At 36.9% G+C, this 27,433-nt stretch overlaps 6 protein-coding genes across 6 annotated transcripts in view; 4 read left to right on the top strand and 2 right to left on the bottom strand.

Moving 5' to 3' along the window:
* Positions 1–2,357: 2,357 nt before the first annotated feature.
* On the top strand, positions 2,358–7,941 carry CBG24145 (the record flags this gene model as incomplete). The annotated part of the gene is made up of 7 exons (XM_002643132.1): positions 2,358–2,443; positions 4,744–4,916; positions 5,637–5,761; positions 6,660–6,781; positions 6,917–7,076; positions 7,490–7,750; positions 7,894–7,941. The coding sequence occupies 7 exons, from the start codon at positions 2,358–2,360 to the stop codon at positions 7,939–7,941; spliced, it is 975 nt and encodes a 324-aa protein (XP_002643178.1).
* A 456-nt stretch (positions 7,942–8,397) lies between these two features.
* Positions 8,398–11,549, bottom strand: CBG24144 (the record flags this gene model as incomplete). The annotated part of the gene is made up of 10 exons (XM_002643131.2): positions 8,398–8,592; positions 9,004–9,093; positions 9,149–9,278; positions 9,375–9,534; positions 9,663–9,766; positions 9,813–9,944; positions 10,375–10,652; positions 10,730–11,000; positions 11,319–11,410; positions 11,490–11,549. The coding sequence occupies 10 exons, from the start codon at positions 11,547–11,549 to the stop codon at positions 8,398–8,400; spliced, it is 1,512 nt and encodes a 503-aa protein (XP_002643177.2).
* Positions 11,550–12,072: 523 nt separating this feature from the next.
* Positions 12,073–16,492, top strand: CBG24142 (the record flags this gene model as incomplete). Its single annotated transcript, XM_002643130.2, has 7 exons — positions 12,073–12,169; positions 12,251–12,340; positions 12,386–12,548; positions 14,754–15,130; positions 15,214–15,328; positions 15,873–15,953; positions 16,279–16,492. 7 exons carry the CDS (start codon positions 12,073–12,075, stop codon positions 16,490–16,492), a joined length of 1,137 nt encoding a protein of 378 aa, XP_002643176.2.
* Positions 16,493–20,074: 3,582 nt separating this feature from the next.
* On the top strand, positions 20,075–23,108 carry Cbr-psd-1 (the record flags this gene model as incomplete). The annotated part of the gene is made up of 4 exons (XM_002643129.1): positions 20,075–20,156; positions 20,533–20,657; positions 22,192–22,721; positions 22,799–23,108. 4 exons carry the CDS (start codon positions 20,075–20,077, stop codon positions 23,106–23,108), a joined length of 1,047 nt encoding a protein of 348 aa, XP_002643175.1.
* A 2,527-nt stretch (positions 23,109–25,635) lies between these two features.
* The window catches only part of CBG15354, a gene marked incomplete at both ends in the record, with an annotated part of 2,676 nt that continues 878 nt past the window's right edge, over positions 25,636–27,433 (top strand). The window contains 2 exons of the mRNA XM_002643127.2: positions 25,636–25,711; positions 25,866–26,090. Coding sequence (XP_002643173.2) covers positions 25,636–25,711; positions 25,866–26,090 — 301 coding nt within the window. The remainder of the gene's footprint in view (positions 25,712–25,865; positions 26,091–27,433) is intronic.
* Positions 26,638–26,844, bottom strand: CBG24139 (the record flags this gene model as incomplete). Its single annotated transcript, XM_002643128.1, has 1 exon — positions 26,638–26,844. The coding sequence occupies one exon, from the start codon at positions 26,842–26,844 to the stop codon at positions 26,638–26,640; it is 207 nt and encodes a 68-aa protein (XP_002643174.1).

The following is a 27,433-nucleotide window of genomic DNA, read 5'->3' as shown; positions in this document are numbered from 1 at the left end:
GACCGAGAACTTTCTGAAAATGTCTCGGATATCTCAACAAAAAACCCCTTAGCCTCCATATATTTATGGCTATTTTTTTTTTGAATGTCCATCGACCATTTTTCCTCTTTTCCCAAAATTTTCCATTAATATTTCAGCACCTCCTCGCTTTTTTCAAATTTTCCCTCAAAAATTGTTGCCGCCGGTTTTTATTCCGGAAAATTGTCCGTTTACCTAGTATAACAAATCTCAGAGTTTTCTTTCTTTCCGGCCATTCAAAATCTCTGCTGGTCTCAAAAAATAGGAGTGCGACATTTTTTTTTTCAATTTCCGGTTTGAAACTTTGAAGGCCAATTTTCGCTTTTGAAAAAGCATAATTTTGAATTTTCAAAGTCCTGATCACAATTTTTATGAAAACAAATTTTTAGAACGGTAAAACAAAGAAAATTCTTTAAAAGTTCAATACTTTTTGTTTTCTAAAAATATTTCCAACAGTTTTCTAAAGGTTAAAAAATTGAGCCTAATAACTGTCTAGGAATATGAGTCACAATGTGTAGCCTAGATATAGTGCATAACACAAGAAAAAACACCAGAAATTTGAACTTCACACGGAGATTTGATTTCCTTTTCGTCGGTTTTTTATAAATTTAGTGGACAAGATTTTTTCAACATTTCAGCCAAATTTGATTCTTTCTTCTTCTGATTTCCTCTGCATTTTCATAGACAAAGAATTTTTTCTGATTTTCGAATACGTAGAAAACGGCAAAAGTGGAGAAAAAGAGAAATTGAGGATTATTTCCTGACGACACATTTTTGTGACGTTGTGAGAAAACGAGGGTTGCTGGGCATAACAGAATAACGAATTTCGAATTTTTTTAATGCAGGATTTGTCAATTATTTGTAGAAATGAAAGCTTTGAAAATTACGCAGCATCTAGTGTGACACATAATGAAACCAAATGAAAAGTTTGAAAAAACAGGTCGCAAGGAAAAAATTTACTTAAAACAGTATAAAGAAAACAGAAAATTTCAAAAGAGAGATTTTGGAGTTCAAAATTTAAAAAGAGAGATTTTGGAGTTCAAAATTTAAAAAGAGAGATTTTGGAGTTCAAGAATCTCAAAAATCAGTATTTTGAGATCTCAAAACCACTCGTTTTCAAATATTACTTTTCAATACAAAAAAAACAAACTGGCTGAATCACAGAAAAAACCTAAATTACTGAATTCAAAATTTCAAAACTTTTCAATTCGTTCCGTACTAATGAATGATGTTTTAGGTTAAAGTTTCTTCCTTCTTTTCTTTTACTATTAGTTTCCTTTTTCATTTTTCGATAAATTGAAAAAAAAAATAGCGTGCCAGACAGCACTTTTCTAATTTTCTCATGGAATTTTCAATTTCTCTCGCTTCCTGCTCTTGTTCCGAATTTTTTATGATGTGGTTCTCGGAAACAAAAACATGATTCTCATTCTCTTTTTGTTTCGAGAAGTTATTATTACATGAACATATGGGAAAGCCTTTCTCATTCGACTTCATAATTTTTATATGTGCATCATTGAAAATTCGGAAAAGCTTCAGAATTTTAGAAGACGTCATTTTGAAATTGAAATACTTGAGATTTCCTTTCCTAAAGTTTAATGTGAAAAAAAATCATTTTTTGTCACTAATTAGGTCAATTTCAAAAATTAATTCAAATTGGTTTTTAACACCGAAAAATTAGCATAAAAATTCAAACTTTTTATGGTACATCAAATTTGATCTTCCTGATTTTTCCAGATTTTTCCTTTTTCTTTCTTTCCAGTTTATTTTTATCGTTCACTAATCCTTTAACTTGTATGTCTATTCATAGTGAAATTCTCATTTCTCATACTTAGGGGTTTCTCTACTCTTTTATCGACCCCCTCTGTTTGGAATTTCTAATGGGTTCTAAAATAAAAAAAGGGAATTATTTTTCAATGTTTTGAAATTGGAACAAAGGTATTTTACTTTTTCAGCGGAAACTTAAACTTATCAGAACATTGCAAGAAGATTTTTTTCGAAATTCGCATTATTCTCAGTTTCTATTATTTTCCAGTTCTCCCAATTTTCTAGATATTTTTTCTAGATATTTTTTTTCTGTTTTTGTCTACGGAATTTTCCCACAAGTATCAAATGTGTTCTTCTCTTCTCCGATTTTCATCTGCTGATATTCTGGCTTTCCGATTTGTGGATTCTCGAAACTTTTAGATACTTGAACAATTTGATCGAAATTCAAAAAATTTAAGTCTCTGCATTTTCAACTTTAACGTTTTTTTCATGTTTGTTTCGAATAACCCGAAAATTGAATTTTCCCAAAATCTTTTGAGTTTCAGGACATCGCTCAAATAAATTCCGAAGCAAAAATGGGAAACGAAAATTCATCGCTTGTAAAAATCAGGAGAGGCAGCAAAGAGCCGAGTGTGATTATTGAATGTGTGGATGCTAAAAAGTGAGTTATATTGTTTTTTCTTCAACAGAAAAGGAGGAAAGTCAAAAAAGAAAAGTCAGGTTTTATGTTCAAGTGCCCCGCCTTCTTTTTGAGCTCACTGAGATCATTTTTTTTCTTTTTTTTATCCGTTTAAAACTTATCTGAATAAAAATTCTCTTGTAGAAGTTTTTGAAAGAATTCTGAAGAATTCTGCAAGAAATATGAGAAAATTGTAAAATCAAAGTGAATGATATATGATATTTAGATTTATGTGGGAATCGTGTCCGATTTCTTAGAATTTCTCAGAATGGAAATTCTTTTTTCACTTCTCACATATTTGTTTAATACAGTTTCTTATTAAATGCCGTTCTCATGAACACTTGCGTTTGAAAAGTTTTAGCTATTTCTGATATTCCATAATTCTGAAATGCTAGAATTCGAAGTTTTGTCAGATTTCCTCAGATCCAAAATTTGGAATTTCGGTATTTCTAAAACCTTAAACCCGAACGTTATCCAGAATTGTATGCTCCTTTTCTCCTTGTTCTGTCAAATGACCACATTTCTCCTGGGGCATCCCAGGACTCTCTCTCACACACACACACACAAGGGCCACTCCATCATTCCTCAGGCGTGTAGACACTTTTTTGACGAAAAACAGAAAAAAAGTGATGAGTCGTTCGGTTATTTTTTTTGGGTTTTTTTTGGGCTTTATTTGATTTTCACCAGTCTTTTCATTTTCCCTAATTTCCGGGTTGTTATTGTTTTTCGGCAGAGCAGTTTGGCGGCACTCTGCATGTTTTCTTTATGAAAAATGGCTCCAATCTCATCTGGAGTTAATTTGAACTATTAGTTAGCGTTTTTGACCTGCTATTCCACGATTCGATCTCTTCCACTTCAAATGTTTTCATGAGTTTTTTTGTAAATTTAAAAATTTCTACTTTCTTTCCTAATCTTTTTTTGAAAAAAAAACTCGAAGATTCTTTTTTCCCAATAAAGGCTGAGGGATAGAAAAAAGATAAAAGGAAACTGGAGGGACAAATTCAATTTCTGTAGGGCCCGATTTGGGAATGAAAAAAAGAAGAGCGAGAGACAAAAAAGTCTCTCCTCTCTTACTCAATTTTCAATTCACTAGACCCCGTATTTTTATGCCGCTCCTAGATTTTCGCCCACACTGGAACCATTTTTTCCTGAAGAATCTCAAATACAAAAAAAAACGGTAGAGGGTGTCAAAACAGAATGTATCACACATTTTGATCGTCGTTCAAAATTTTCAGGAACCTTTTTTTTGAAAACTGCGATTGTTTCCGTAGCCAAGTATTATAAGTTGAATGATCTAGATTTTTAAAGTTGAGACTTCCTGGTCCTTTTCAAAATACTCTTTTTAACTTGAGAGCCTGCAAAGACGAAATTCGAACTGACCCATTTACTTCTTAGTTATATTCTCTACCAGTAATAGATCCGTTACGGGTGTGTTGCAAATATCTTCGCAGTCAGTTTATTAAAGTTGTTATACCGTAAAACATGTATTAGAAGGACCGGCACCTTCTATTTTTTTTGTGGGATCTCTAGGGAGACCCTCCAATTAGAGGGTCCTCCTAATACAGGCTTAGCGGTAACCTATAAACTATCGTTACATCATTTGGTCTGCAATAAAATCGGTGATCTTTGAAAAATCTGAAATGTGATGAGCAATGTTCGAACCATGAGTAAATTTGCTCGCGGCACTCTTTCGGGATAGCTTGGTCTCAACTAATCGGCCGTCTGGTACCCCCGGTTTTCCGGGGAGAAGAACAAAAACAAAATAATCTTGGTCCGAGAATGGGTGACCAGAGTTCGATGAATATTGTTAGTATTTTTGTAAGTTCAGCGGAGGTTAGCAGAGGGAAAAACGATTGAGAGCATAAAGTTGAACTAAAAATACTTTCAGAACATTTTTGAAATTCAAGAATTTTAGAAACGTTTTCCGTAGTCTCAAAGTCAGATTCCGAATTGTCCTATTTTTCTGTGTTTTGTTTTCTTTCCCAAACATTTTCTTGTCTTAATGAACCACATCTTTCTTGTATTTCTAAAGCAATCAAGTTGATTAAAGATGATGGAAAAAAACGCCCCCTCTAATCGGAGAAATGGAAAAATGAGAATAAATAGTTACTTTTTCTGGTATTCAAAAAGTTGGTGTCAGATGAATTATTCCAACTTTTGCTGCCTTCCTTCAGATATATTCTTCTTTTATTAAAACTTCATCCTTCCATCTCCTACCCCCCGCCCTTTTAAAATATAGAAAATTCCAGTTTTTTTCACATGGTTTTCCAAATGTTTTTCAGAGACCAGCACACTCCAGTTTATCGGAAAAAATCGAGGAGAAGTGTGAGTCAATCCCGTCCAACATCAATAATAGAGTCGAAACGATCTACAATTGTACCGCCCATTCCAGCATTAATTAAGGGACAATTGAGTGGAGAAGACTCGATTAGCATTGGATCAAGAAAAAGTTCAGGTTGGTCTTTGAAGCTTTAAGAAATCGGTTTCCTAGAAAACTGTATACACAGATGTTCGGCCCAAGCTTTTTGTAAAATTGTATTTTAAATAGACCATTTTCTGAAGAGGGGATATTTTTCCTTCTGATATTGATTGTCACCAACTAAACAGGAAAAGGAAAAATGTGTATTATTTGTTTTCGAATGTTTACGAATCAAAAGAACGACATGATAATTCTCGTCAAGAAAGTTGATTTGCTTGTTTTTCTTGAGGTTGATGGCTCAGTTTCCGAATAAAGCTCATGTTCCCAAAAAAAAGCATATTTTTCTATAATTCAAAGACGGAAAATAATAGAAAATGACTCTCAATTACCGGGAAAAAATTTAATGAATATTTAGGTCCTAGAATTTATATTTAAAAAATAGATATATCTCTTATTTTTTCCAGTAATAAGCTGTCCACGAAATGCTCACCCCCATATTGCATTTGGTCTTTTTTCTTGTTTTCCCTCGTATTTTATGTTTTTTTTTCCTCATCAAATTCCCCTCCCCAATTTTTCTCTCCATTTTTTTGGTCGTCAATAACATCACATTTTCTAGAACACATGTTTTATATTTTTAGTTTTTGGACTAGAAATCGAAACCAATATAATATCACTTCAAGAAATCATACTTTCACGTCATGGAAAAGTGAAAATCTTCAATAATTATGGCGTTATCTCACCACAATTTTCTTCCAGTTTCCAACTTTCGGTTATCATCCGACGGTTCTGGAGATTCCCTTCTGAGTCCATTGACGGCTTCATCAAACGATCGGCGACGAAGCAGAAGTCTTTGTTCAACACAAATGAAGGACGACGCACAGGTGAGAATTTAGGGTTGCTGTTTGTTTTTTTTTTTAAAAAGGAAGCCTGATTTTTTTAAAGTTGAAAAATCATACAACTTTTATTCTTAGTGCAAGCTCACTTCAGCTTCCTCCATTATTTCCTCTTTCTTTCTAAATGAAAATGTTTCCCTTTTTTGTACAGAAAGATAACATTTGAAGCTTCCAAAATCCCCACGGATTTCAACAGTATTTAGTTTTTAACAGTTTTTCAAATATGTATTTGTGAATGTTCCGAGTGCTAATTCAATTATCAGAAAATTCTCTAGAAATACATAGATGGTTGTGCTTCTATATATTTCCCACATTTTCCGCCATTAATAATATAATAATTATAAAAAATAATTTCCCCTTTTTTTTGAATATCTTGCCAACCTTACATGTTTACCATTTTCTTCCCCATTCTCTAGGTTCATCTCGCTAGGGATTTTATCTAGAACTCCCGTTATAACTTTTGTGCCATATTTTCTTCTAATCAATAAATTATTATATTATATTATTATAAAATCGTCGAAAGAAGCTCCACCCTCTAAATCTTCAGATTTTCCGGATTATAGGATAATACTGGAAATCTGAAATACTTTATTCTAAAGAATTTCATGTTTCGAAATTTGTGAGACTCTAGTTTTTCCGCCAAAGATTTCCGTAGACATTTAGCAAAATGACGTTAAAACTTAAGAGTCAAAGAAAAATGCATCAATCTATTATTCATGCTATATTTTTTGTGTTCAAAGTTAGAAAGGTAGGATTTCAAGAATTTCAATTTTAAAGGTTATTTTACATTTTCAAACAGCTCATTTTCAAAGTTAGAGAGATTTGGTGTTGTAATCAAAAAACTAACAAAGAGAAAACACTTTTTTCATGATTACTTAAATTTAAGGCAGTGGCTGCTCAGCAAAACAAGGAAGACAAAAATGCAGGTAGCGGTGGAAGAAAAGCATCTAGTGGACTGGTTCCATCATTGAACCGACTCCGAATTCAGCAATGCTTTAAGGCGGCAAAGTGAGTTTGCATTTATTTGCTTTTTAGTACTCTGATTGTGAGACTTTTAGATCCTGAAATCATGAGACTCTTATTTTGTAAAAAGTGATTCCAACTTCTCCCCATCATTTTCTTCAATTTCTCAACACCTTCCAGACCTTCAATAGGCGATGCAATAATGAAGAGAGCAGCAGCATCTCGGGCCGAAATGAGAGCTCTACTATCGAAAATGAACGAAAAACAAATTGAGTGTTTGGGGAAGCAAATGTTCGAATTGATCACAGACGCTGTCGAAAATGCGGATAAATCAGAGAAGGTGGGGAAAAATTGAAAAACAGAAGGCGCTCAATTTTATTATGGTCATATCTTAGAAGATGATGGAACTTTCATTGCTAAGAAGTAGTCAATTTAATGAAAAGGAAAATATATTCTCTTCGCTATCTGATAATAAAAGATCATGGCATTCTGTTAATATCTGAAACCACCCTTAAAAGATTTGCCAAACATACGAAATCCTCAAGTGTGACCTAGATTAACGATATTGAATGAATCGATATAATTGTGAACTTATTATTGAGTTTAGTGTCAGAGGAGCCTCGTAATATCGGATTAGGAAAAAAACATCTTTAGAAAATTCTAGATCATCTTCGACATCATGCGTCAGAAGATTTGTTTTTGAAATCAGACCGCAATAGACCAATAAATGCACCAAGTTCTATTTTGTTTCAGGTTTTAACCCACGCTCGTCAATTTGGTGGAACCTACGCCTCTCTGTGCCCTCTCGGATTCCGACCGGATCTTTTCTCCCCACTGGCTGACGCTGCAATTGCAGAATGTGTCAAATTGGATGGAGTTCATAAAAGATGTGAGACACTGTCGGCATGGAGTCAGCTGTTTTCGGCGCTTTTCACGGGAGTTCGAGATGGATATTATCAAAGAGTCAGGCACCAAAGAAGAACTTCTCTTCCCCAGAATACTATCACCAAACAGGTAAGACGGGATTTCTAAGATTTTCAGATTATTAAGGATTCCTAGATATTTTAGATTCTCAAATTTTTTCATTTTTAATTCAGATCTTATCATTTTAGTTCAGATTTAATAATCGATCAATCCTCAATTTTTCAATTTTCCAGCTCTCTGTCGATTTCTCCAAAACTTGCGACACTAGTTTCGTCCGATGAGGCAACAATTTGTATTTGTCGATTTTCCTTACAACATTCAGTATCTTCATAATTGGATTCCCGTCTATTTCCATCCAGCACTTTTGAAACTTCCACCTTTTGTAACTCAGTTTGTTTGAACTACTTCGATTTTTTGATGTTGGCGAGCTGACAGGATCCACATAACCTCATCAATTTTTCCTCTTCCTGTCTGGCCTTATAGATTACCGACACTCTATTTCCCTCCCATTTCTCACACTCAACAAAAATCTCAAACATTTCCTTTTTTTGTCTTCTCCTTCTCCTTTTTCCAGGGTCTGTGTATATTGATTAAAATGATCTCTCGTTTCATTTTGTTGTGAAAATCAAACGATCTATTTATATATTCATGTTTTTTTCGGTTTTAACTTTTTTCTTTTTTGTCAAATTATTTGTGCTAAAACAATAAAACATTCACATATATCTTTTCTTTTCTTTTCATTCACTAGTGAAAGTAACAGTTCCCAAGCTTTTGGTTACATTCTCATTAGATGCTGTTTTTTTGGAAGATTTCGTATTATTTTTGGATATGCTCGACACGGTGGATGATGAAGTGTTGGAACAGTAGGCGGCTAGATCAGCAGCTTCAGTTGGATTCGTCAGACTTTCCACGTCAGTTGGCAGTTTTGTGTTCTAAAAAGGAAATATATCGAAAAGGTATGTCACATACAGTAAAACCTGTATAAAAGGGGTCTGAACCTTATCAATGAAAAATTTGTTTGAATTGTTTTAAAGCTACATTGGTTTATTGAACGATCTAGAATGACACAATAGAGGGGCTTTTATACTGATTACATGATAAAGAAATTAATAAAAGAAAGTGATTGCGGGGGATGTGATGCACATTCCCCGGTGAATCACCACCAGAAGTGTGCGATTTAGCACATGAATTGAACAATTTTACAGAATTCCAAACTTCTTTTTAGATAAAAGACTAATTGAAGGACCCCAATTCTAAAAGGACCCTCTGGAAATACAATGAGAAAAGAAATAGAGACCGATATTTCTAATACAGATTTTACGAAAGATTAAGCTCCTAGTCACCTTGGTCTCATTCAACATGAACGCCAGTGTGGCTGAAATAAAACTAAACAAAGCAATAACGACGTATGGAAGCCAGTTGGGAGACATGGCCTGAAAACAATTGTGGATTTTCTTAAATCGTTGCAAGTAAAAAGTAAAAACTCACAATATGCTTTAGGTATGGGGACATGATGATTCCAAGACTTTGTGGGACATTCATCAGAGAAAAACATAGCGATCTAACAGAAGTTGGAAACTGTTCGTTTGCCCAAATTGGATGAACAGAGTAGATGATTCTGAAAAATGTCGTTTGTGGTATTCTCTGGATTTTCGTATGTTTTAAATCTTTAATTATTTTTAATTCTCTAATGTTCAGATTCTTCAAAACTCACGTGGCCATAATCTTCGCTACCAACATCATCGCTAAATTCATTTCATACGAATGCAGGAAAACCGTAACTGCAATCAAGGCTAACGTTTGAAAAACCAGGCACCAGATGACAAGGGTTTTCCGTCCCATAAATATCATCAAGGGTAATACCGAGAGGCCAGCTGCAAAAAAACATTTTTTCTAAAGTACCGTAAAACCAGTACTAGAAACTACTTGTTTTGAAATGAAATGTTTCGAAATGAAAGGAAAACACATAGATAGTCTTATCAAAACTTTGTTATTGAACCACCTGGAATTTCAACAATTGAAGAGAATAAAAATGCCTGGACATGATCCCCTCCCAACTCAGCGCACAAAAATGAAATGGCAAAATAGACTAAGGAAATGACCATTCTGGAAAATTTTCAATCAGGTTTTCCGTTTTCTCTGATATCCTAACTCGATAAATCCATTTGCGAAAAGTATCCAAATCAGTTTTTTACTTCCCAACAGAGCCTTGAATGATTCGTGTTTTTCCTCGTGATAGGAACTTTGTTGACATTCCGAGAAGTCTGGCGTTTTTTTGTTGATTCTGAAATCTTTTAAAAACTGAATATATTCATGAAAATGTCATTTTTTACTATGGATCCTTCTATCTAAAGAAACTCTAGAAAGATAAAATTCTAGACCACAAAAACACGGCCTCGCGGAAGGGGACCTAGATTTAAAAATTGGAAAGCGCGCCAAGTTTGGACGCGTTGTGCGGTCGCGTCGCGGCTTTTCGGTGAGTAGCGACTCAACAACGCTTAACTTCACGTATTTTTCAAAACACCTTTTGAAATTTTCGAATCTGGCATGAAGCCAACTTTTGTGCGCGACGAAGCGCGCTTTTTTTCAGATTCCCAACCGCGATGCCGTGAAAAAAAAAACAAACTCAAAATCGATAGTATCCAAATCCGAAAATTTTTCTGAATTTCTACTCATAAATTTTACAGTGTTCTAGCCCGCTTATAAATGTATACCTATTTGCCGTTTCAATGTATTTCTTTAACTTTTCTGTTCGATTTTTCACAATTAGCCAGTGTGGAGACTCAGGAAGAAAACACCACAATAAAAATGCATAAATTCCAGGAAACACGACTATAAAGTATCTCCATCTCCAATCAGTAGTCATCAAAGTGACTAAAAGAGTCCACACCATTCCTAAGGACCATGCCACGTTGTAGACTACAGTAATCCATGCACGAGCTTTCTCGGAAATGTATTCACATGTAGCAACACTTCCAACGGAGAGATAGGTCTGAAAAATCAGAAAATTAGGATATCGAACACTTCACAATTCACTCAGAAAAACAAGTCCAAACCCAAAAAACTCACATCACTACTGGCTCCTACTATAGCTCGTAAACATAAGAAAACAGCATAATTTGGACTGAAAGAAGCTGCTAAATTAGCCAAAAAAGCCAAAATTGCAGAAAACACAATAATCGGTTTTCTTCCATATTTATCAGCTAACATTGACATAATTGGTACAGCAACTATTGCGGCAATTGTGAAAATAGTAAGTCCAAATTCTTGAAAAAACCAATGAGAGCATGAAAGATTGAAATCTATGAGAAGGTTTGTTTGAGCTGTATGCTTTGTGATTCTGGAAAGAGTTATATTTTTTCAGTCCAAATTTTGCACTTTTGGAATTCCCAAAATTTCCAAAACCTTGAATTCTTTTTGGATTTTAAGAATTTCAGAAATCAGATTTCTCCAAAACATTCTTAGAACTTAGGTTCTGTAATTTCGATATCAAAGTGGGAATTTAGAATGTATTTTTTCTCGAAAAGTGAAGGGTCGTCAAGAATATTTCAAAGACATATAAACTTGATGTGCGTTATTAGCTTCGAAAACTTTAACTTTCAGTCAAAAACTGAAAACTTGAACATTTCTTAATCAATAAGTTTTAGATAAAACTAACTTAATTTCAGTTCCAGTTACCACACCACATTGCTCACCAAAACCGTGATGTTTTTCATCTTCAATAGAGCAAGTTTGACTCATTGACAAAGTCTGAAATTTTGAAATGTCAGGAGAAAGTGCGCTCCATTGATAAAACTTTATTCTTCGCAAAATGAAACACAATTCCTACCTCATTCTCATAAACGCATGTTTTCTCCAAATTTAATTGCACGAAACTCATAACATACATCGACGAAGAATAGAAAAAATTGAGAGTTTGTACTAAAATGTAGGTCAAAATTTGATATTTCCCATAGTTTCCGTACGACTGAACGAACTTATCCGGGTCCAATTTTTTCAGATGACCCTCCACGTCTTCTTTCTTTGAAATTCAAAATTAGCGTTTTCTAATGATTTTAAATACCTTTTCAGTGTTTTCATCTGAATTTTCTGTCTTCATTGAATTAAATTGTTCATAATTCCGTCTTGAAATCGACATTTATTCATGAAAATTGATTTTCTCTGTTTGCTGCTGTCTATTCCCATCTCAAATTCCACACTTTAATTGAGCTAGTTTCCGAATTTCTCGTGAAAATTATTTTTCGAACACCGCGCGCATTCCGGTGTGCAGCAGGGCGCGCTTGCAATATTTCGCAATTTTCCGATTTTCCTGATTGTGTTCCACCCACATTCATTCAAAATAACCTATTTCCTATATTTTCTTCAGATTTTTTTTGCGAAAAATTGTGAATAGTTTTTGAAAGTTGTAGGAAATGCACCCAGAGCAAAAGAAAACGTTCAAGGAGAAGAACGACATTCGAAACAAGCTTTTCAAGTCGACGAATGCGGATAGGCAAGATTGGAGAAAAAGTGAGTGGTTTTATAGACTTTTAGGAGGAAGGATATAGTGTTTTTTATAAAATTTCATTCGAAATTCATTGAAATTTGCAGTAAAAGACGAGAAGAAGCGAAAAAACGAGAAAAAAATCATCAGAGAAGCTGAAGAAGCGAAAAAAGCGAGAATCGAGGCTGTCGATCATAGTGAGTGGTTTAAAGGCGTAACTTTCATGTTAAAAACGATTTCAGCACCTCCATTCACAATTTCTATCGCTGTACCCGGTCAATTCCTGAATAATGCACAATCCAGCGAACTTCGCACTTATATGGCTGGTCAAATCGCACGGGCGGCCACTTTATATCGTGTTGATGAAATTATCATCTACGATGAATCGTGTCGAATGACAAATGAGTGAGTTTTTTGTTTTAAAATTTCGAGTTTTTCCAATTCAGAAATCGATTTTCACATTGAAAAATCGTTCACCAAAAATTGTGTTTAAGTAAGCTGAATCAAAATCTCTTCCATAATGGGGTTATTCATGTAGCGAAACTGTGTATTTCAAAACACATTCAATACATATCGGTGGTACCGTATTTCGCGACACTCCTGCATTGGTTTGGAGACTCTACACGTTTTTTTACTCGTTCACCCGCGCGATTATTTTGAATAGACAATACATGAATAACCCCATAAAGAATTTTCTGTGGAGCGTAGAGTAAAATAAAAATTTCATGTTACAGATTTATTGATGAGTGGATACTATTAGATAGTTATTTAATTGAAAAAAAATTTAACTTCTGAATGAAGTTAGAGATTATTGTCTATTCAAAATAATCGCGCGAGTGAACGAGTGAAAATTTCTGCGTCTCTACAGCGCCTCTACAGGTTTGGAGACTCTCTACACGTTTTTTTACTTGTTCATCCGCGCGATTATTTTGAATAGACAGTCGAGGTTTTGAGAGAAAAATAATTAAAAGGTTAATTAGGTGAGTGTTTCGTGAGATCTGAAGTTTTTAAAGGCGTGAGAATGATGGATAATACAACAAAACTAGTGAAGCCATGATCTTCTTGCTATTTAGAATAGCTGATTATGTACTGGAATCATTCGAGTCATTTGTGCCGCTGAGAAATCGACATACTGGAAATGTGGCTCCATTGGCGGCATCGGTAATTCGAGACGTTGAGCATTTGGACCAATGTAAAATTCCGACGACGTCATTGATTCCGGAGAGAAATGGACTGGTGTTTGAAACACTTCCTCTGGTCTTTTGAATGTTGCAGTTTCGTTTGATCTTTTGATGCTTCGAATTTTGAATTTCTTTAATCTTTGCACCAACTGAACTTCTGAGGTTTGAGCATGAACGTAATAATTCTGGAAATTAGATTTTGAAATATTTTGAGAATCCTAAAAGTTTTTTACCTTGAAATTGGAGAATGATTGAAATCTAGGGGCTTTCCATTTTTCCTCCGTCTTAACTGGCTGTCTCGGTGAGCATCTAGTGAGTATTTTGACCGGGAACTTATTATAACTGATCGGCTTTACTGTATCCAACGGAAGCAAACGATAAGGAGCGCCCAGAGCCAAAGTAGATGTTAATTCCGAAGACGTCTGTCCTGCTCCTCGCAATTTAAGATTCTTTGCAAATTTGAAGGTTCCGTAGGTTCCTTTTTCAGCGACCCTATTCGGCTTGACCTCCTGAAGCCAAGAAGTTGGGAAATATTTTGATAGTGGCATTTCCATAGTCTCAGCCTCCGAGAATGGAGTCTGGAGATTTCGGGTCTTTGAAAATTGAGAATTCCGGGAAGGATTCTGACAGTCCGCATATTGAAACAGGTCGTTTTGAGTTGCAGAGTTTTGGCTTTGCGACGAAATATATTCGCCCATATTCTGTCCTTTGTAAGACTTCTTGATAAGATTCTGCATTTGGTATTCATCTCCAGCAATGTTGTTGTCAAGATTGGCTGATTTCAAAACCTCTATTTGCGCTCCTGATTCCAACAATTGATCTTCTGTGAAGTACCGAGTATTTTCCGTTTCCTGTAGATAGAGGAATTCAGTTTTCACCTGTTTTTCACGCTGCCACGATTGGTTGAAAGAACTGTTCATTTTTGGTCTGAAAATAATAGATTTAGGGCTAAGTTATCGAAAAGAGAGCAATGCAGCATAACATTTGGAAAAGGCTAGTCGGGGAGATAACCACAGTAAACTACGAGAAAACGGAGCAGTAGTTACTGGAAAGACTAACAACCGGTCCTTCACATACCCAGGTGGACCTGGCCAATCCCCAATTCGTCCATACTTTGGGCTCCTGGGAATGAGAATCGATGTGATAAGTGTGTGTAAGACAATTGTTTTACTGCATACGGTTAGTGGGTCCCCATAAAAGACATCATCGTTGTGTCGACGTGGTAATGACAATGTGAAGATGCATCAACCTTTTGAACTAATAATAATAAATAACTAATTAATATAGTTTAATCTACTAGATAAGTCGGAGACTGAATTTCGACAAACTTAAAAAATCAAGCTTCCTAAATATTTCCTAGCTTCCACGAAAAAATAGGGTTTCGACCAAATGTCGATTTGATTTGAAAATTCAAAGGAATTATTTCTAGATCCGTCAACGCCTACTACAATGGAAATTGGGAAGGTAGTCTCCTCCCTGCTGAATCCAACTACGAAGGATGTTTCTATTTGGCAAAAATACTCGAATACCTGGAATGCCCTCAATACCTCCGTCGTGATCTTTTCCCTATCCAGAAACCATTGAAATACGCCGGTCTTCTGAATCCTCTCGATGCTCAACATCACCTGAAATCCGATGAAAAAACGTTCAAATTCCGTGAGGGAGTCGTGTTAAAAAAGAGATCTAAAGAAGGACGAGGACCAATTTGTAACATTGGATTGGATAAGGAATTCGAAATTGATACTGATACAATCACATTACCACCATATACAAGGGTTACTGTAGAAATCAAGAATCTGAATGAGCGTGAGTTTCCACCTAGAATGTTTTAATGTTTTTTTTTTTTCTCAAGTGCAGTCAGGTTTTCTATTGTCCTCTTTTTTTTTCAGAATGCAAACTCTACCGGGGAAGCATTACCAGCGGAACCAGGGTCACTCGAGAGACTGGGCAATATTGGGGATATTCGGTTCGATTAATGACTGGATTGCAGAAGGTTCTCGAAGGGTAAGTTTTTCATCGTTCCAACGGTTTTCGCCTATTATATGATATTTTATACACACATGTTATAGATATGATATTTTAAACGAACATTTTCGACTGCCCTCAGTGTGACATATTTAAAAATGTTAACAAAGTTGTGTAATCTTGGAAGTCAATTTAATTGATTTCGGCAAATACTCATCCGCTTTGATATTATCTGCTATTTACTCGTCTGCTATTTTAGCTCATCTGCTATAGCTGGATCATCTACTATATTGGTTCGTCTGTTATAGATCATCTGCTACGAGGGTCATCATCTTCACCTTTTTCGCTGATTTTTTTTTCAGAATATGCTTTTCTGTTTTCAATTATAGGCTTAGAATGAAGTTTCGGGAAAGAATAACGTTTTAGTTTAAGCCTGTAGTACATTAGATGATCTTCCTTATAGCACACAAGACAAATATAGCAGATGATTCAGCTATAGCAGATGAGCTAAAATAGCAGACGAGTAAATAGTAGATAATATCAAATCAGATGAGTATTTGCCATTGATTTCCCATCATTTCAGAAAGAAGTTCGACATCGTCGCAGGTGTTTCGCCACGCGGAAAGCTCGCCTCCCAGGTGGACGTCTGTATCCTCAATAAGCCGTGAGTTTGAGAAAAGATAGGCGTCCTTAGATACGCTTGTTCATACATGTCAAGAATTCCTGGAATTAGAGTTGACAAGCAAAAAAACTTTTTCTGTGTTAGTTTAATAGCTCGCCAACCGATACCATTAAATTCCCCTCATGATTTTATATATAATACGAGCAAGTTGCGAGCTAGATCGTCAAAATTGAGCCATTTAAAAAATATTGACGAGCACGATCCAACTGGATCCAGGAATTCAAAACATGTATGCGCTTGTTTTGAGAGATCTACAATTTATAGTATTCCTCACTTTTCAATCAGAGTGACCCAATATTTTTTCCAGAAAAATTCTTCTCGTGTTCGGTGGAGTATCTGGAGTGGATGCAGCAGTGGAATCGGAGGAATTGGCTGAATGGCGTCGTGCCGAAGATGCATTCGACGTGCTAATCAGAACGACATCACTTCCAAATGGATCTCGAAGCGAAAGAGTTGAGGAGAACGTGTTGTCTGTGTTGGCGCAGATGCAGTGCCGGTTGGAGACGTTGAATCAGTTGTAACATCAAATAAACTGTTGTGCTGAAATTCTATTTTTTGTTACCAATTGTTTCTTCAAATTGACCCAACATATTACAAATAATGATACCCTCTCAGTTGTTTCCCTCACTATCAGTGTTTCTTTAAGTCAGTCGATTGGCTCATTTTTTTAAACAAATATCCTAAATTACTTTTTCTCCAAGCTTTCCTTTCAGTTTGTTGTTGAATTTCATTGTTTTTTTTTGTTATCCCAGTTATACTTTTTATTTTTATCCTCTTCCTGACTTTAAACTTTTTCAGAACATAAAAAGTAATTTCTTTTGGAATCCCAAGATTTTCTTTCCTTTTCCTTTTTCATTTGTTTTTCCTGGGTCATCGACCTTGATTTTTTATTGAAATCTTGTTGATCCCTTCCCATCACTTCCAGAATATAATTTCGGTCAGGAAAAAAAAGCGATTCTTCAACATGCTTCGAACGGTCAACATGCTTCCAGCCGTCTCCAAAAAGGTAGACAACAGTAAAGAATTCTAGTTAAAATTGAAAAATGTGATCGTCATCGCCCTTTTTCTCCCAATCGTTTTCTTCTGAGAATTCAGAAAATTTTCTTTACAAAACAATTTTTATTCTGAATTTTCATCCGAAATCCGATCACTTTTCTGTGTTTCATTATACAAAATATTCATCCTGATAGTTTTTTTTTCAAACCTCTGGTATTCCAGATAATGGCTCCATCCTCGTCGGTTTTCCTCCGAACAAACATTCGCGAATTGACGAATCAATCGAAGAATGTGTATGCGACGCAGGAAGTTATCATTGGTGAGCAGAAGAAGAAAAGTGAGTTTTTTTGTTTTCGAAACACTCAAAGAATATATTGAAAATTCAAAAATTCAAAAGCTTGAAAAATGACAGTTTCCACTTATTATTCTCTATAGTTTAGCCTTTGCTCATTCTTCATCTGTTTCCCTTTGTTATTCTTCGTATCTAAGACTTTCTATCTTTTTTCTCTGTCAATTTCGATCTGTTTGCTTTTTCATTTTTGTTTCTCAACAGCTGCAGCTTCTTTTTTTTCCATTGCGACTCAAAACCATGTTCGCAATCGACTGACAAACAAACAAGGACACGAAACACACAGTGAAATTCCTCTCGGCCTCTTTTTTAAAATGGGGGTTGAGCCTTTTTCAATGTATGTATTTATTTACGGTTTCTATCAAATCTCATTAGATGATACTAAACTAACATGACATCTTTTTTCCTCCAAACCAATTTAGATGAGAAAATCAGAATCACGCCATATACCCGCATCATCATGTTAACTCTAGTAATTTAGCTTTTTTATCTTGCAACACTGGTTATTCGTCCTTTGAACATTGCTGAAGTTCAAATTGAGTTAGTAACTACATTCTATTCATTGATAAAGTCGAACAGTCGATCATGGACAAAATGTCGACGAACAAAACAACTTGTTAGAGACTAACGGTAGCTACTAACTACTATACATTTTTACAGTAGGCACTTTCGCGATCAAGCGTATTTACATTATGCATGAAACATTCATCAAGGGTCCTTCCATGAGTTCTCAGATTTCTCTACGTGCGTCATAAGAATTTTTGATACTCTGATCCTGATGACCTTTCTCTTTTATGCATAGGGAAAGTAATAAGATTTTTCAAATAAATTACCAAAAAAATGAGCTGAAAGCCTACACATTATTTCTCGCTTTTCACTGGGAACTGGAAAAATTATAAAATCTATCTGAAGGTTTTCTATGACTTTCGAAAACTTTTAGAAGTATCAAAAGATCGGAAACCATCTTTTCATCGTAATTATAGACCGTATTGATTTCCGTTCTCTGTACAAAACATGCGAAAGGCATCAGAAGGTCACGTGTTGTTTAGAATGCCGGGAGTATGTACTTCATCTCTCTTCCTCTTTAGACCTTATTTTCACTTGTTCTCGCCTGATGATGTGATGGAAAAGATAAATAATGGGTCGATTTATTTGCACTGTGGATTCCGATAATGAAAATGGCGGAGAAAAAAGTCACGTGCGAATGAAGGTTCTATAACATTAGGATGGACGGCATAGAAGAAGTAAAATAGATGCAACGCAGAGAAGTGAACTGGCTTAGAGCATTTATAGAATCCATAATCCGATAATTCCATACTTTTAATGGGCCGGGCCGGGCCTGTCATTCCACAAGTTTTGAAAATTTCAAAAAACACATAAGGGGGACCCTTATGTGATTTTTTTCAATCAAAAAATTTTTTCCGAGTTTTGTTGATATTTTTTGATCAAACAGACAAACAATCCAAAAACACAAAAAATATGGAGAAAATTGTATTGAGAGCTCAAAATTTGGCTCAAAATGACAAAATTTTTGCTACCGGGCCTTCCGGGCCGGGCCCGGGCCTTGAAAATTTCCTCGGGCGGGGCCGGGTCGGGCCCGGAATTTTACAAGTATGGATAATTCAAATTCGACGAAATTGAGATATTGTGTGGGCTAGATGTACACATGTTTATGATTTGCGAATCCTCGTACTCTGGGTGTTGCTCAGATGTTTTCGAAATAGGGGAAAAAGAATATTCCAGAAATTCTAAACAAAAATAGCCTGAGAGACACGAGACATGAAAAAGGATATTCCTCTCTTGTTTACTCATAGTTCTCCAACTCACTGCTTCTAGAGAAAAAAGAACTGTACCCCTTCTGTTTTGGAGCACATAATGCATGAAGAAGCACATGACCATCTCGGCACATGTTCTGTTCTTCTATCCTCCTCTTCACCGTCTGTGTCTCTTCAATTTCTGTTGTCCTTCTCAGCATAAAGAATGGGGTCCTCTTTTCTCATCAGAATCACATGACTCATCTTTTAGAGGAGGTCCAATTCGCGCGACTTGTTTACCGGGGGCGAATTCGTCCTTTTTCATTCTTTTTCTCTCTATACAGTAGTTGTGGCGTTCGTCTTTTCATATGTGAATTCTTCTTTTCCTTTCGGTGTCCTCGTTTCTCTCTCTCTCTCTTTCTCTCTTTTTAAGTGTATTGTTCAACTCTATAAACCTTTTTAATTGGTGTCCATTCATCTAGGTATTTTTTTCTCAACTTCTGTCACCTCTGTCGGATTTCCGTTTTTTTTTCGACTGTGATGACAGTTTAAATCTCCTTCTCCTCCTTCTCCCTCTAGTACTTTGAAATGTATTATGATTTGAAAACTGGATATTGAGGCATGGTGTGGAATCCAATTAAAAAATGCAAATCTTCATTTTTGGAAAACTGATAATTGTGGAAGTTGAAACAAAAACTTCAACGCTTTTACCAGTCCATGTCTTTTCAACATCTTCTCTCAAGAAAACGGAACTTGTATCTTTTTTTCTTTGTCTATCGTTTTCCTTATTTGCTCTGGTTTCCTCAATTTACTTTTAGAAAAACATTTTAGCTCCGCCTACTCCAAGCTCCGCCCACTTCAATTTTTCTCAACGAAAGAAAAATCTCGCTTATCCTCAAAGAGCTTTGTGAAAGTTTTTAAAGTTCACACCGCAACGATATGTGAATAATTCGTTTTATTGATAGGCGTTTCTCCTTGTGTGCCTGTTTGTCAGATTTCGAAAAATGCTGGATATCTATTCGGGTGGCTTCCTTCATCCTGACTCGGTTATGTCTATCAATCCTTTCCTGCTAGTTGTAGCTGTTTGTAAGTAGAAAAGAGGATATCATAAAAATGAAAATCACTAAAATAATCTTTAAAAAACTTCTGCTTAGTCTTCTAATTCATGGAAACAATTATAAAAATGACATTTCTTTCATACAGAAACTTATGACTCATCTTGATTTTGTGCTTTTATTTTTTCCAGAAGTTTCTGGCAGTGCTGCAAATGTCTTTCTGGTATTCTGAAAATATGTGATTGACAGGAGTTGAGCAATAGAAACGTCTTGAGTTCTTCTAAAATTCTGGAAAAAATTGAAGAAAATAATAAACTTCAAAAGCGATTAGTACAAAATGTCTCATATAGGAAGAAAGTTCGCGAAAAAATCACGAAATGCTAAACCAATGCATTCTGAATTTTCAGGGAGCTGGTTAAAATGGCTATCACTATCGACGTTGATCATTGGAGGCGGAGCTTATATTGGGTACCTTTTTACTCCCGATTGGAGAGAAATTGTCGATAGCAAGCATTACTATAGTAATTGGAAGGTGAGTTTTCAGAAAAAGTTGTCATTAAAAAATTGTTGAAAACATCGGCGAATTTCTTTCGTAATTAGAAAACTTCAGGCCGAATGATAGTGTATTAAAGTGATCGAGAAAATTGAGGGAATACCTTGTTATTCAAATATAGTTAGACACCACAACAAAATTTTCAAAATAGATTTTTCCCAGTTTTTATTGTTGGATTGTCTTCTCCTACCTTATAGAAGTCCATTCCCAAATTTTCAGCGAATAATATTCATTCAATCCCGAGTTACACACCCTTTTGTACCAGGCCTCAATGTACTGGCTTTCTCCTCATTTTTTTGCGGTGCACAGAAAAGTGGGCGGGGTTTAGAAGCTTGCAATCCTGCGGCGCGGAAAATACGTAAAGAAATTTAAAGAAAAAGCTAATAGACACATGACGGATCCGAACCTCCGACGTCTTCGGTTAGGCGCGCGCGCCCACTATCCAGTCGGCCACGGCTGCACTTGTCGTGTAAGCCCTAGAGGGGATAGAGGAAAGGGCGACTGTTCGTTCCCTGCCGCCTCCTTGCTTTGTTCCTTTCTTCCTGTTTTTTAAACGAATTGCTCTATGAAAAATGAGGAAACAACCGATTTTCTGTATAAGGGCGTCAGTAGAATTTTTAAATCAAGATGGTATTTGATGTCAAATTTTGCGTATTTTTTTATGGAAAAAAGAAAATTGGTGGCACTCACCTGTGTCACCATCAAAACTTCCAAAAACCAAAAATTTAGAAAGTTTGAAAATTTCGGATGGGTATTAAAACTACTTAAAAGTTACCAATCTTTCTGGAACTTGGCAGAGGTATACACAAGACTTAATTTTATCAAAAAAATTTGGGGTCATCGCTGAATTTTTTTTGTATTGTGAAACAAGGGCGTCAGTAGAATTTTGATTTCACTTCAAAATCCAATCCCCCATTTAATAAACTACCAGAATCCATCAAAAAATCTGGTGGCACAAACTTCCATCCAACACTTTTAGTCAAATTTGCCCGTCCAGTTCCTGTTTTTCGAAGTTTTCGAATCAAAATAATGAAATTATCAAAAAAAACTGATGGTTTCATTCGATTTTTCGCAGTCGATTACATAGGGACAATTTCTAACCTGAAAAATAATGAGGTTCTAACGCCCGGTACAAGACTTCAAAGATGGATTTCTGAAAAGGGGAGAAAAATTTGGTCGCCCCGCCCCCTTTCATTGCGGCGCCTAAATATAGAGCCCAGGTTGTATGCGACCTTGAAGTTCTGATGTCCCCGTATTTATTATTCAACGTTTCAAAGCCTAGATTGATGAATCATTGTGAAAGCTTTTTTATGGAATTTTGCTGAAAGTTTGAAGACACCATATCCAAAACAAAACGCTTTTTTTTTAAATATTGACGGAAATCTTAAAAAAAGGGACGATTTTTAATTGTTAGGCTTTTAGACATTGTTTTTAAGCAGTTTGTATCTTTTTAACATGTTTTGAAGTCCGAAAATGTCAGATTGAGATTTTGACTGCAATATATTTTTTCCAGATTCGTGTCTATCTATCTCTCCCTTTTAACACTGCTTCTCGTGTCATTGGTGGTCTAGCCAACCAAGAAATTCCCGTTTGGCTCCGTGAGTATCTTCTTGGTGGATTCGCTCGAATGTACGATTGTCGAATGGAAGAATGCGTCGACCCAGACTTCAACAACTATCCATCATTTGCTGCATTCTTCAACAGGAAACTTCGAGAATCAACTCGTCCGATCTCAGCTTCTCCATTAGTTTCTCCAGCTGATGGAACCGTTTTGCATTTTGGAAAAGTAGAGGAGAATAAAATTGAATATGTCAAGGGACACGATTACGACGTCGATAAGTTTTTAGGAAACGTCGAATTGCCGGAAAAGGAGGAATTGGACTTGTATCAAGTTGTGATTTATCTAGCACCTGGAGACTATCATGCATTCCATTCACCGGCTCGTTGGGTGGCCAATCAATGTCGACATGTACCTGGATTACTGTTGTCGGTCAGACCAACATTGTTGAGCCACGTGCCTCATTTGTTTTGCTTGAATGAGAGGTGAGTAGTTGGTTTCGAAACAAGGGACCTGAAAAAAACTGTTCTCCATAACCAGGAAAATCAAATGTTTTTTCCAGAGTAGTACTCAACGGCTCATGGCGTCACGGTTTCTTTTCAATGTCCGCAGTAGCTGCAACCAATGTCGGTGACATTGTTGTCGACGCAGAACCCTCCCTCCGAACGAATATCGTCCGCCGAAAGACTCAAAAAATCATGAATACGGAAACAGAAATCCATGCTCCGTATCTCCCTGGAGAGCGTGTGGGAGAATTTCGTCTCGGATCCACAATAGTTTTGGTCTTCCAAGCTCCGCCCACTATCAAGTTTGCAATCAAAGCGGGCGATCCGTTGAGATATGGACAAAGTCTTGTTGCGGATGGTGTCTGATTTTTTACATGTTCAAAATCTGTATATGTTCACTTTGCTTAGTTGTTTTCATTTTTATTGTTGCCTTCCATTCAGTAATCTGTTGCTACTTTTTCATCGGGTACAACGCCACTTTATCAATTACTATTGTCTATTCAAAATAATCGCGCGGATGAGCGAGTAAAAAAACGTGTAGAGAGTCTCCAAACCTGTAGAGGCGCTGTAGAGACGCAGACATTTTCACTCGTTCACTCGCGCGATTATTTTGAATAAACAATACTTGCTCTACCACAAAAAATGAATTGCAAAACCAAATTTGATATGCTTTCACATATGAGAGGATGGCTGGTCTCAAGCACAATTTCAGAACTGCAATATAATTTTTAGAGATTATACAGAGCGGTCAATATCTTTAGGACCCCCTTTGATTTTGAAGGTGATTGGAAGCTTGACAGCCGAGCTACAGACTCCCGAAAACAGTCAAAAGTATTGTAAATCAACTGTAAAATATGTTTTTGAATATCATACTGACAAGTTTTACATATCCCTTCATTTGGATTTGCATCGACAACTGGAACATCTGAATAATGAGAGCCCAGCATCTCGTTCGTTGCTCCATATTTGACCTGGAATTTTCAGATTGTTCTGAACTTCGCAACGTAAAGTTCTCTTCGAAAATTTCTGGGGCTTCCAGATTGCACATTTCTCAAGACATCTTCAATCACCAAATTAATCTAACTCTTCTTGAAGTTTACTATCCAATGGGGGAATTCTGAATTCTAGAAATCTTTGAATTGATTTTCATTCTCGTTTCCGGGTTCTTCCAGAATTGGATTATCAGTTGGCTTAGGCTTAGGCTTAGGCTTAGGCTTAGGCTTAGGCTTAGGCTTAGGCTTAGGCTTAGGCTTAGGCTTAGGCTTAGGCTTAGGCTTAGGCTTAGGCTTAGGCATAGGAAGCCTGGGTCAATGACCATGCTTAACGTTGGCTTAACGTTGGCTTAACGATTTGGCCGTTAGTAACGATTTGGCCGTTAGTAACGATTTGGCCGTTAGTAACGATTTGGCCGTTAGTAACGATTTGGCCGTTAGTAACGATTTGGCCGTTATCGAAATTTTGGCCGTTTTCGAAAGTTTGGCCGTTTTCGAAAGTTTGGCCGTTTTCGAAAGTTTGGCCGTTATCGAAAATTTGGCCGTTATCGAAAAAAGCAGCTAATCGCCACATCCCAACATCCCAGTATCCCAACATCCCAGCATCCCAACCTCCCAACATCCCAACATCGAGAAACACAATAAGCCAGTAATCCCTCAAAATTAGATACGCGTTACGAAAATATGCGGTTTAAAACTTTGGCCGACGGCCAAAATTTTAAACAGAAAGGTATTGAAGAATTATGTAATCCCAAAACCCGTATAATTCCAAATTCCACAATCGTGTAAAGCAGCCGGGGCCGAGGTGGGAAGAGAGAAAGACAAGGAACAAGAGGGCAGGCAGGTGCGAGGGTTCGACTCCGGCGGGAGGAACACAATAAGCCAGTAATCCCTCAAAATAAGATACGCGTTGCGAAAATATGCGGTTTAAAACTTTGGCCGACGGCCAAAATCGTAATCAGAAAGGTATTCAAGAATTATGTAATCCCAAAACCCGTATAATTCCGAATTCCACTATCGTGTAAGTTGGGACATTTACCACCAAAATGAGGTACATAGCACTTAGCTGGACAAACAAGGTTAACTTCCAGAAACGACCAGATCCGCACCTTGAGAGGTTTCAATTTGATTTTTTTGGCCGACCGCGACACTTAGGCTACACGGGCACTCGACGTTCACTTTGAATTTGGAAATTTATTGCCGGACACTTTGAATTTGTTTTCGAAACATAGTAAATTTTTAATTTTTTGAATTTTACCGCCAAATATTTTGAATTTGAAAATAAAGTATATTTTTTGATTTGAATTTTGAAATTCAAAATTCCCGCCAACAATTTTTTCTTCACGAGACCCATATTCTTCTCGAGACCCATAATGTTATTGTTTGGAACATTTTAGGCCAATATCCTCATTTTTTCACTTTTTCGACCTGCTGGATGGTGACCCTCTCGGGAGCTCTCGCCGTCTTCGTTTTTTTTTTTAATCAGTTTTTTTCAAATTCGAATTTTGAATTTTGAATTTTGAAATTCAAAATTCCCGCCAACAATTCTTTCTTCACGAGACCCATAATGTTATTTTTTGGAACATTTTAGGCCAATATCCTCATTTTTTCACTTTTTCGACCTGCTGGATGGTGACCCTCTCGGGAGCTCTCGCCGTCTTCGTTTTTTTTTTTAAATCAGTTTTTTTCAAATTCGAATTTTGAATTTTGAATTTTGAAATTCAAAATTCCCGCCAACAATTCTTTCTTCACGAGACCCATATTCTTCTCGAGACCCATAATGTTATTATTTGGAACATTTTAGGCCAATATCCTCATTTTTTCACTTTTTCGACCTGCTGGATGGTGACCCTCTCGGGAGCTCTCACCTTCGTTTTTGTTTGATTCTTCACTGTTGGATAATGTTTTCTTCCGATGAAGAAATTTCGTTAGAGCCAACTGTCCGTTATAGTTCATCGTGGAATCCGACATCATCAGGTAGGAAAGAATAACAAGAGGCGGGGTTTTGACCGTCGGCCAAACTATAGGATTAGTTTTATGGAAAACTGAGAACTCAGAAAAAGAAGGGATTAATTTGGCCATTGGCCAAATTTTTATGCGAGTTATGCGTTAAAGATCGATCGTTTTACAGGTAACTTCCGAGAATATTCATCAAATGAAGATATAATGATTCCATCAACATCATCTCTTTCAAATGATTCTTGCAACACTGCCACTGCATTTAACAAACAGTCACAAGCATTTTCTCGAATTCCGAGGAAAAAGTCATCATCATTTGTTGAGGAAGCCGAGAAACTGCCAAAAGTCGTCCTTAAAAGTCCAAAAAAGTCGACGTCCAAAAAGGAAGATATGATTGGTAAGTAACAGTTATAATGAAAGACATAACCTCCCGGGAGGCCCCCTTTCTCGCACATATTATAAACGCAAACCGCCCCCGCCTCCGGCGGGGCAGCCGGGACCGAGGGGGGAAGAGAGAGGGCCAAGGAACAGGAGGGCAGGCAAATGCGCTGGTTCGACTCCGGCGGGAGTGTACTTACCTGTGTAGGCTTCCCGCTTAGGCTTAGGCTTCCCGCTTAGGCTTAGGCTTCCCGCTTAGGCTTAGGCTTCCCGCTTAGGCTTAGGCTTCCCGCTTAGGCTTAGGCTTCCCGCTTAGGCTTAGGCTTAGCGCTTAGGCTTAGGCTTAGCCTTTCGGCTTAGGCTTCCCCTTTAGCCTTAGGCTTACCGTTTAGGCTTAGCCTTACCGCTTAGGCTTAGGCTTCCCGCTTAGGCTTAGGCTTCCCGCTTAGGCTTAGGCTTCCCGCTTACGGCTTAGGCTTACCCTTTTGGCTTAGGCTTCCCTCTTCGGCTTAGGCTTACCGCTTAGGTTTAGCCTTACCCCTTACGCTTAGGCTTCCCTCTTAGGCTTAGGCTTCCCCTTTAGGCTTAGGCTTAGGCTTAGGCTTAGGCTTAGGCTTAGGCTTAGGCTTAGGCTTAGGCTTAGGCTTAGCCTTAGCCTTAGGCTTAGGCTTAGGCTTAGGCTTAGGCTTAGGCTTAGCCTTAGGCTTAGGCTTAGGCTTAGGCTTAGGCTTAGGCTTAGGCTTAGGCTTAGGCTTAGGCTTAGGCTTAGGCATAGGAAGCCTGGGTCAATGACCATGCTTAACGTTGGCTTAACGTTGGCTTAACGATTTGGCCGTTAGTAACGATTTGGCCGTTATCGAAATTTTGGCCGTTTTCGAAAGTTTGGCCGTTTTCGAAAGTTTGGCCGTTTTCGAAAGTTTGGCCGTTATCGAAAATTTGGCCGTTATCGAAAAAAGCAGCTAATCGCCACATCCCAACATCCCAGTATCCCAACATCCCAGCATCCCAACCTCCCAACATCCCAACATCGAGAAACACAATAAGCCAGTAATCCCTCAAAATTAGATACGCGTTACGAAAATATGCGGTTTAAAACTTTGGCCGACGGCCAAAATTTTAAACAGAAAGGTATTGAAGAATTATGTAATCCCAAAACCCGTATAATTCCAAATTCCACAATCGTGTAAAGCAGCCGGGGCCGAGGTGGGAAGAGAGAAAGACAAGGAACAAGAGGGCAGGCAGGTGCGAGGGTTCGACTCCGGCGGGAGGAACACAATAAGCCAGTAATCCCTCAAAATAAGATACGCGTTGCGAAAATATGCGGTTTAAAACTTTGGCCGACGGCCAAAATCGTAATCAGAA

Source organism: Caenorhabditis briggsae (assembly GCF_000004555.2).
Source record: "Caenorhabditis briggsae complete genome, chrIII, whole genome shotgun sequence".
NCBI classification, from domain to species: Eukaryota; Metazoa; Nematoda; class Chromadorea; order Rhabditida; family Rhabditidae; genus Caenorhabditis; species Caenorhabditis briggsae.
This window is presented reverse-complemented; position numbering and strand designations above follow the sequence as displayed.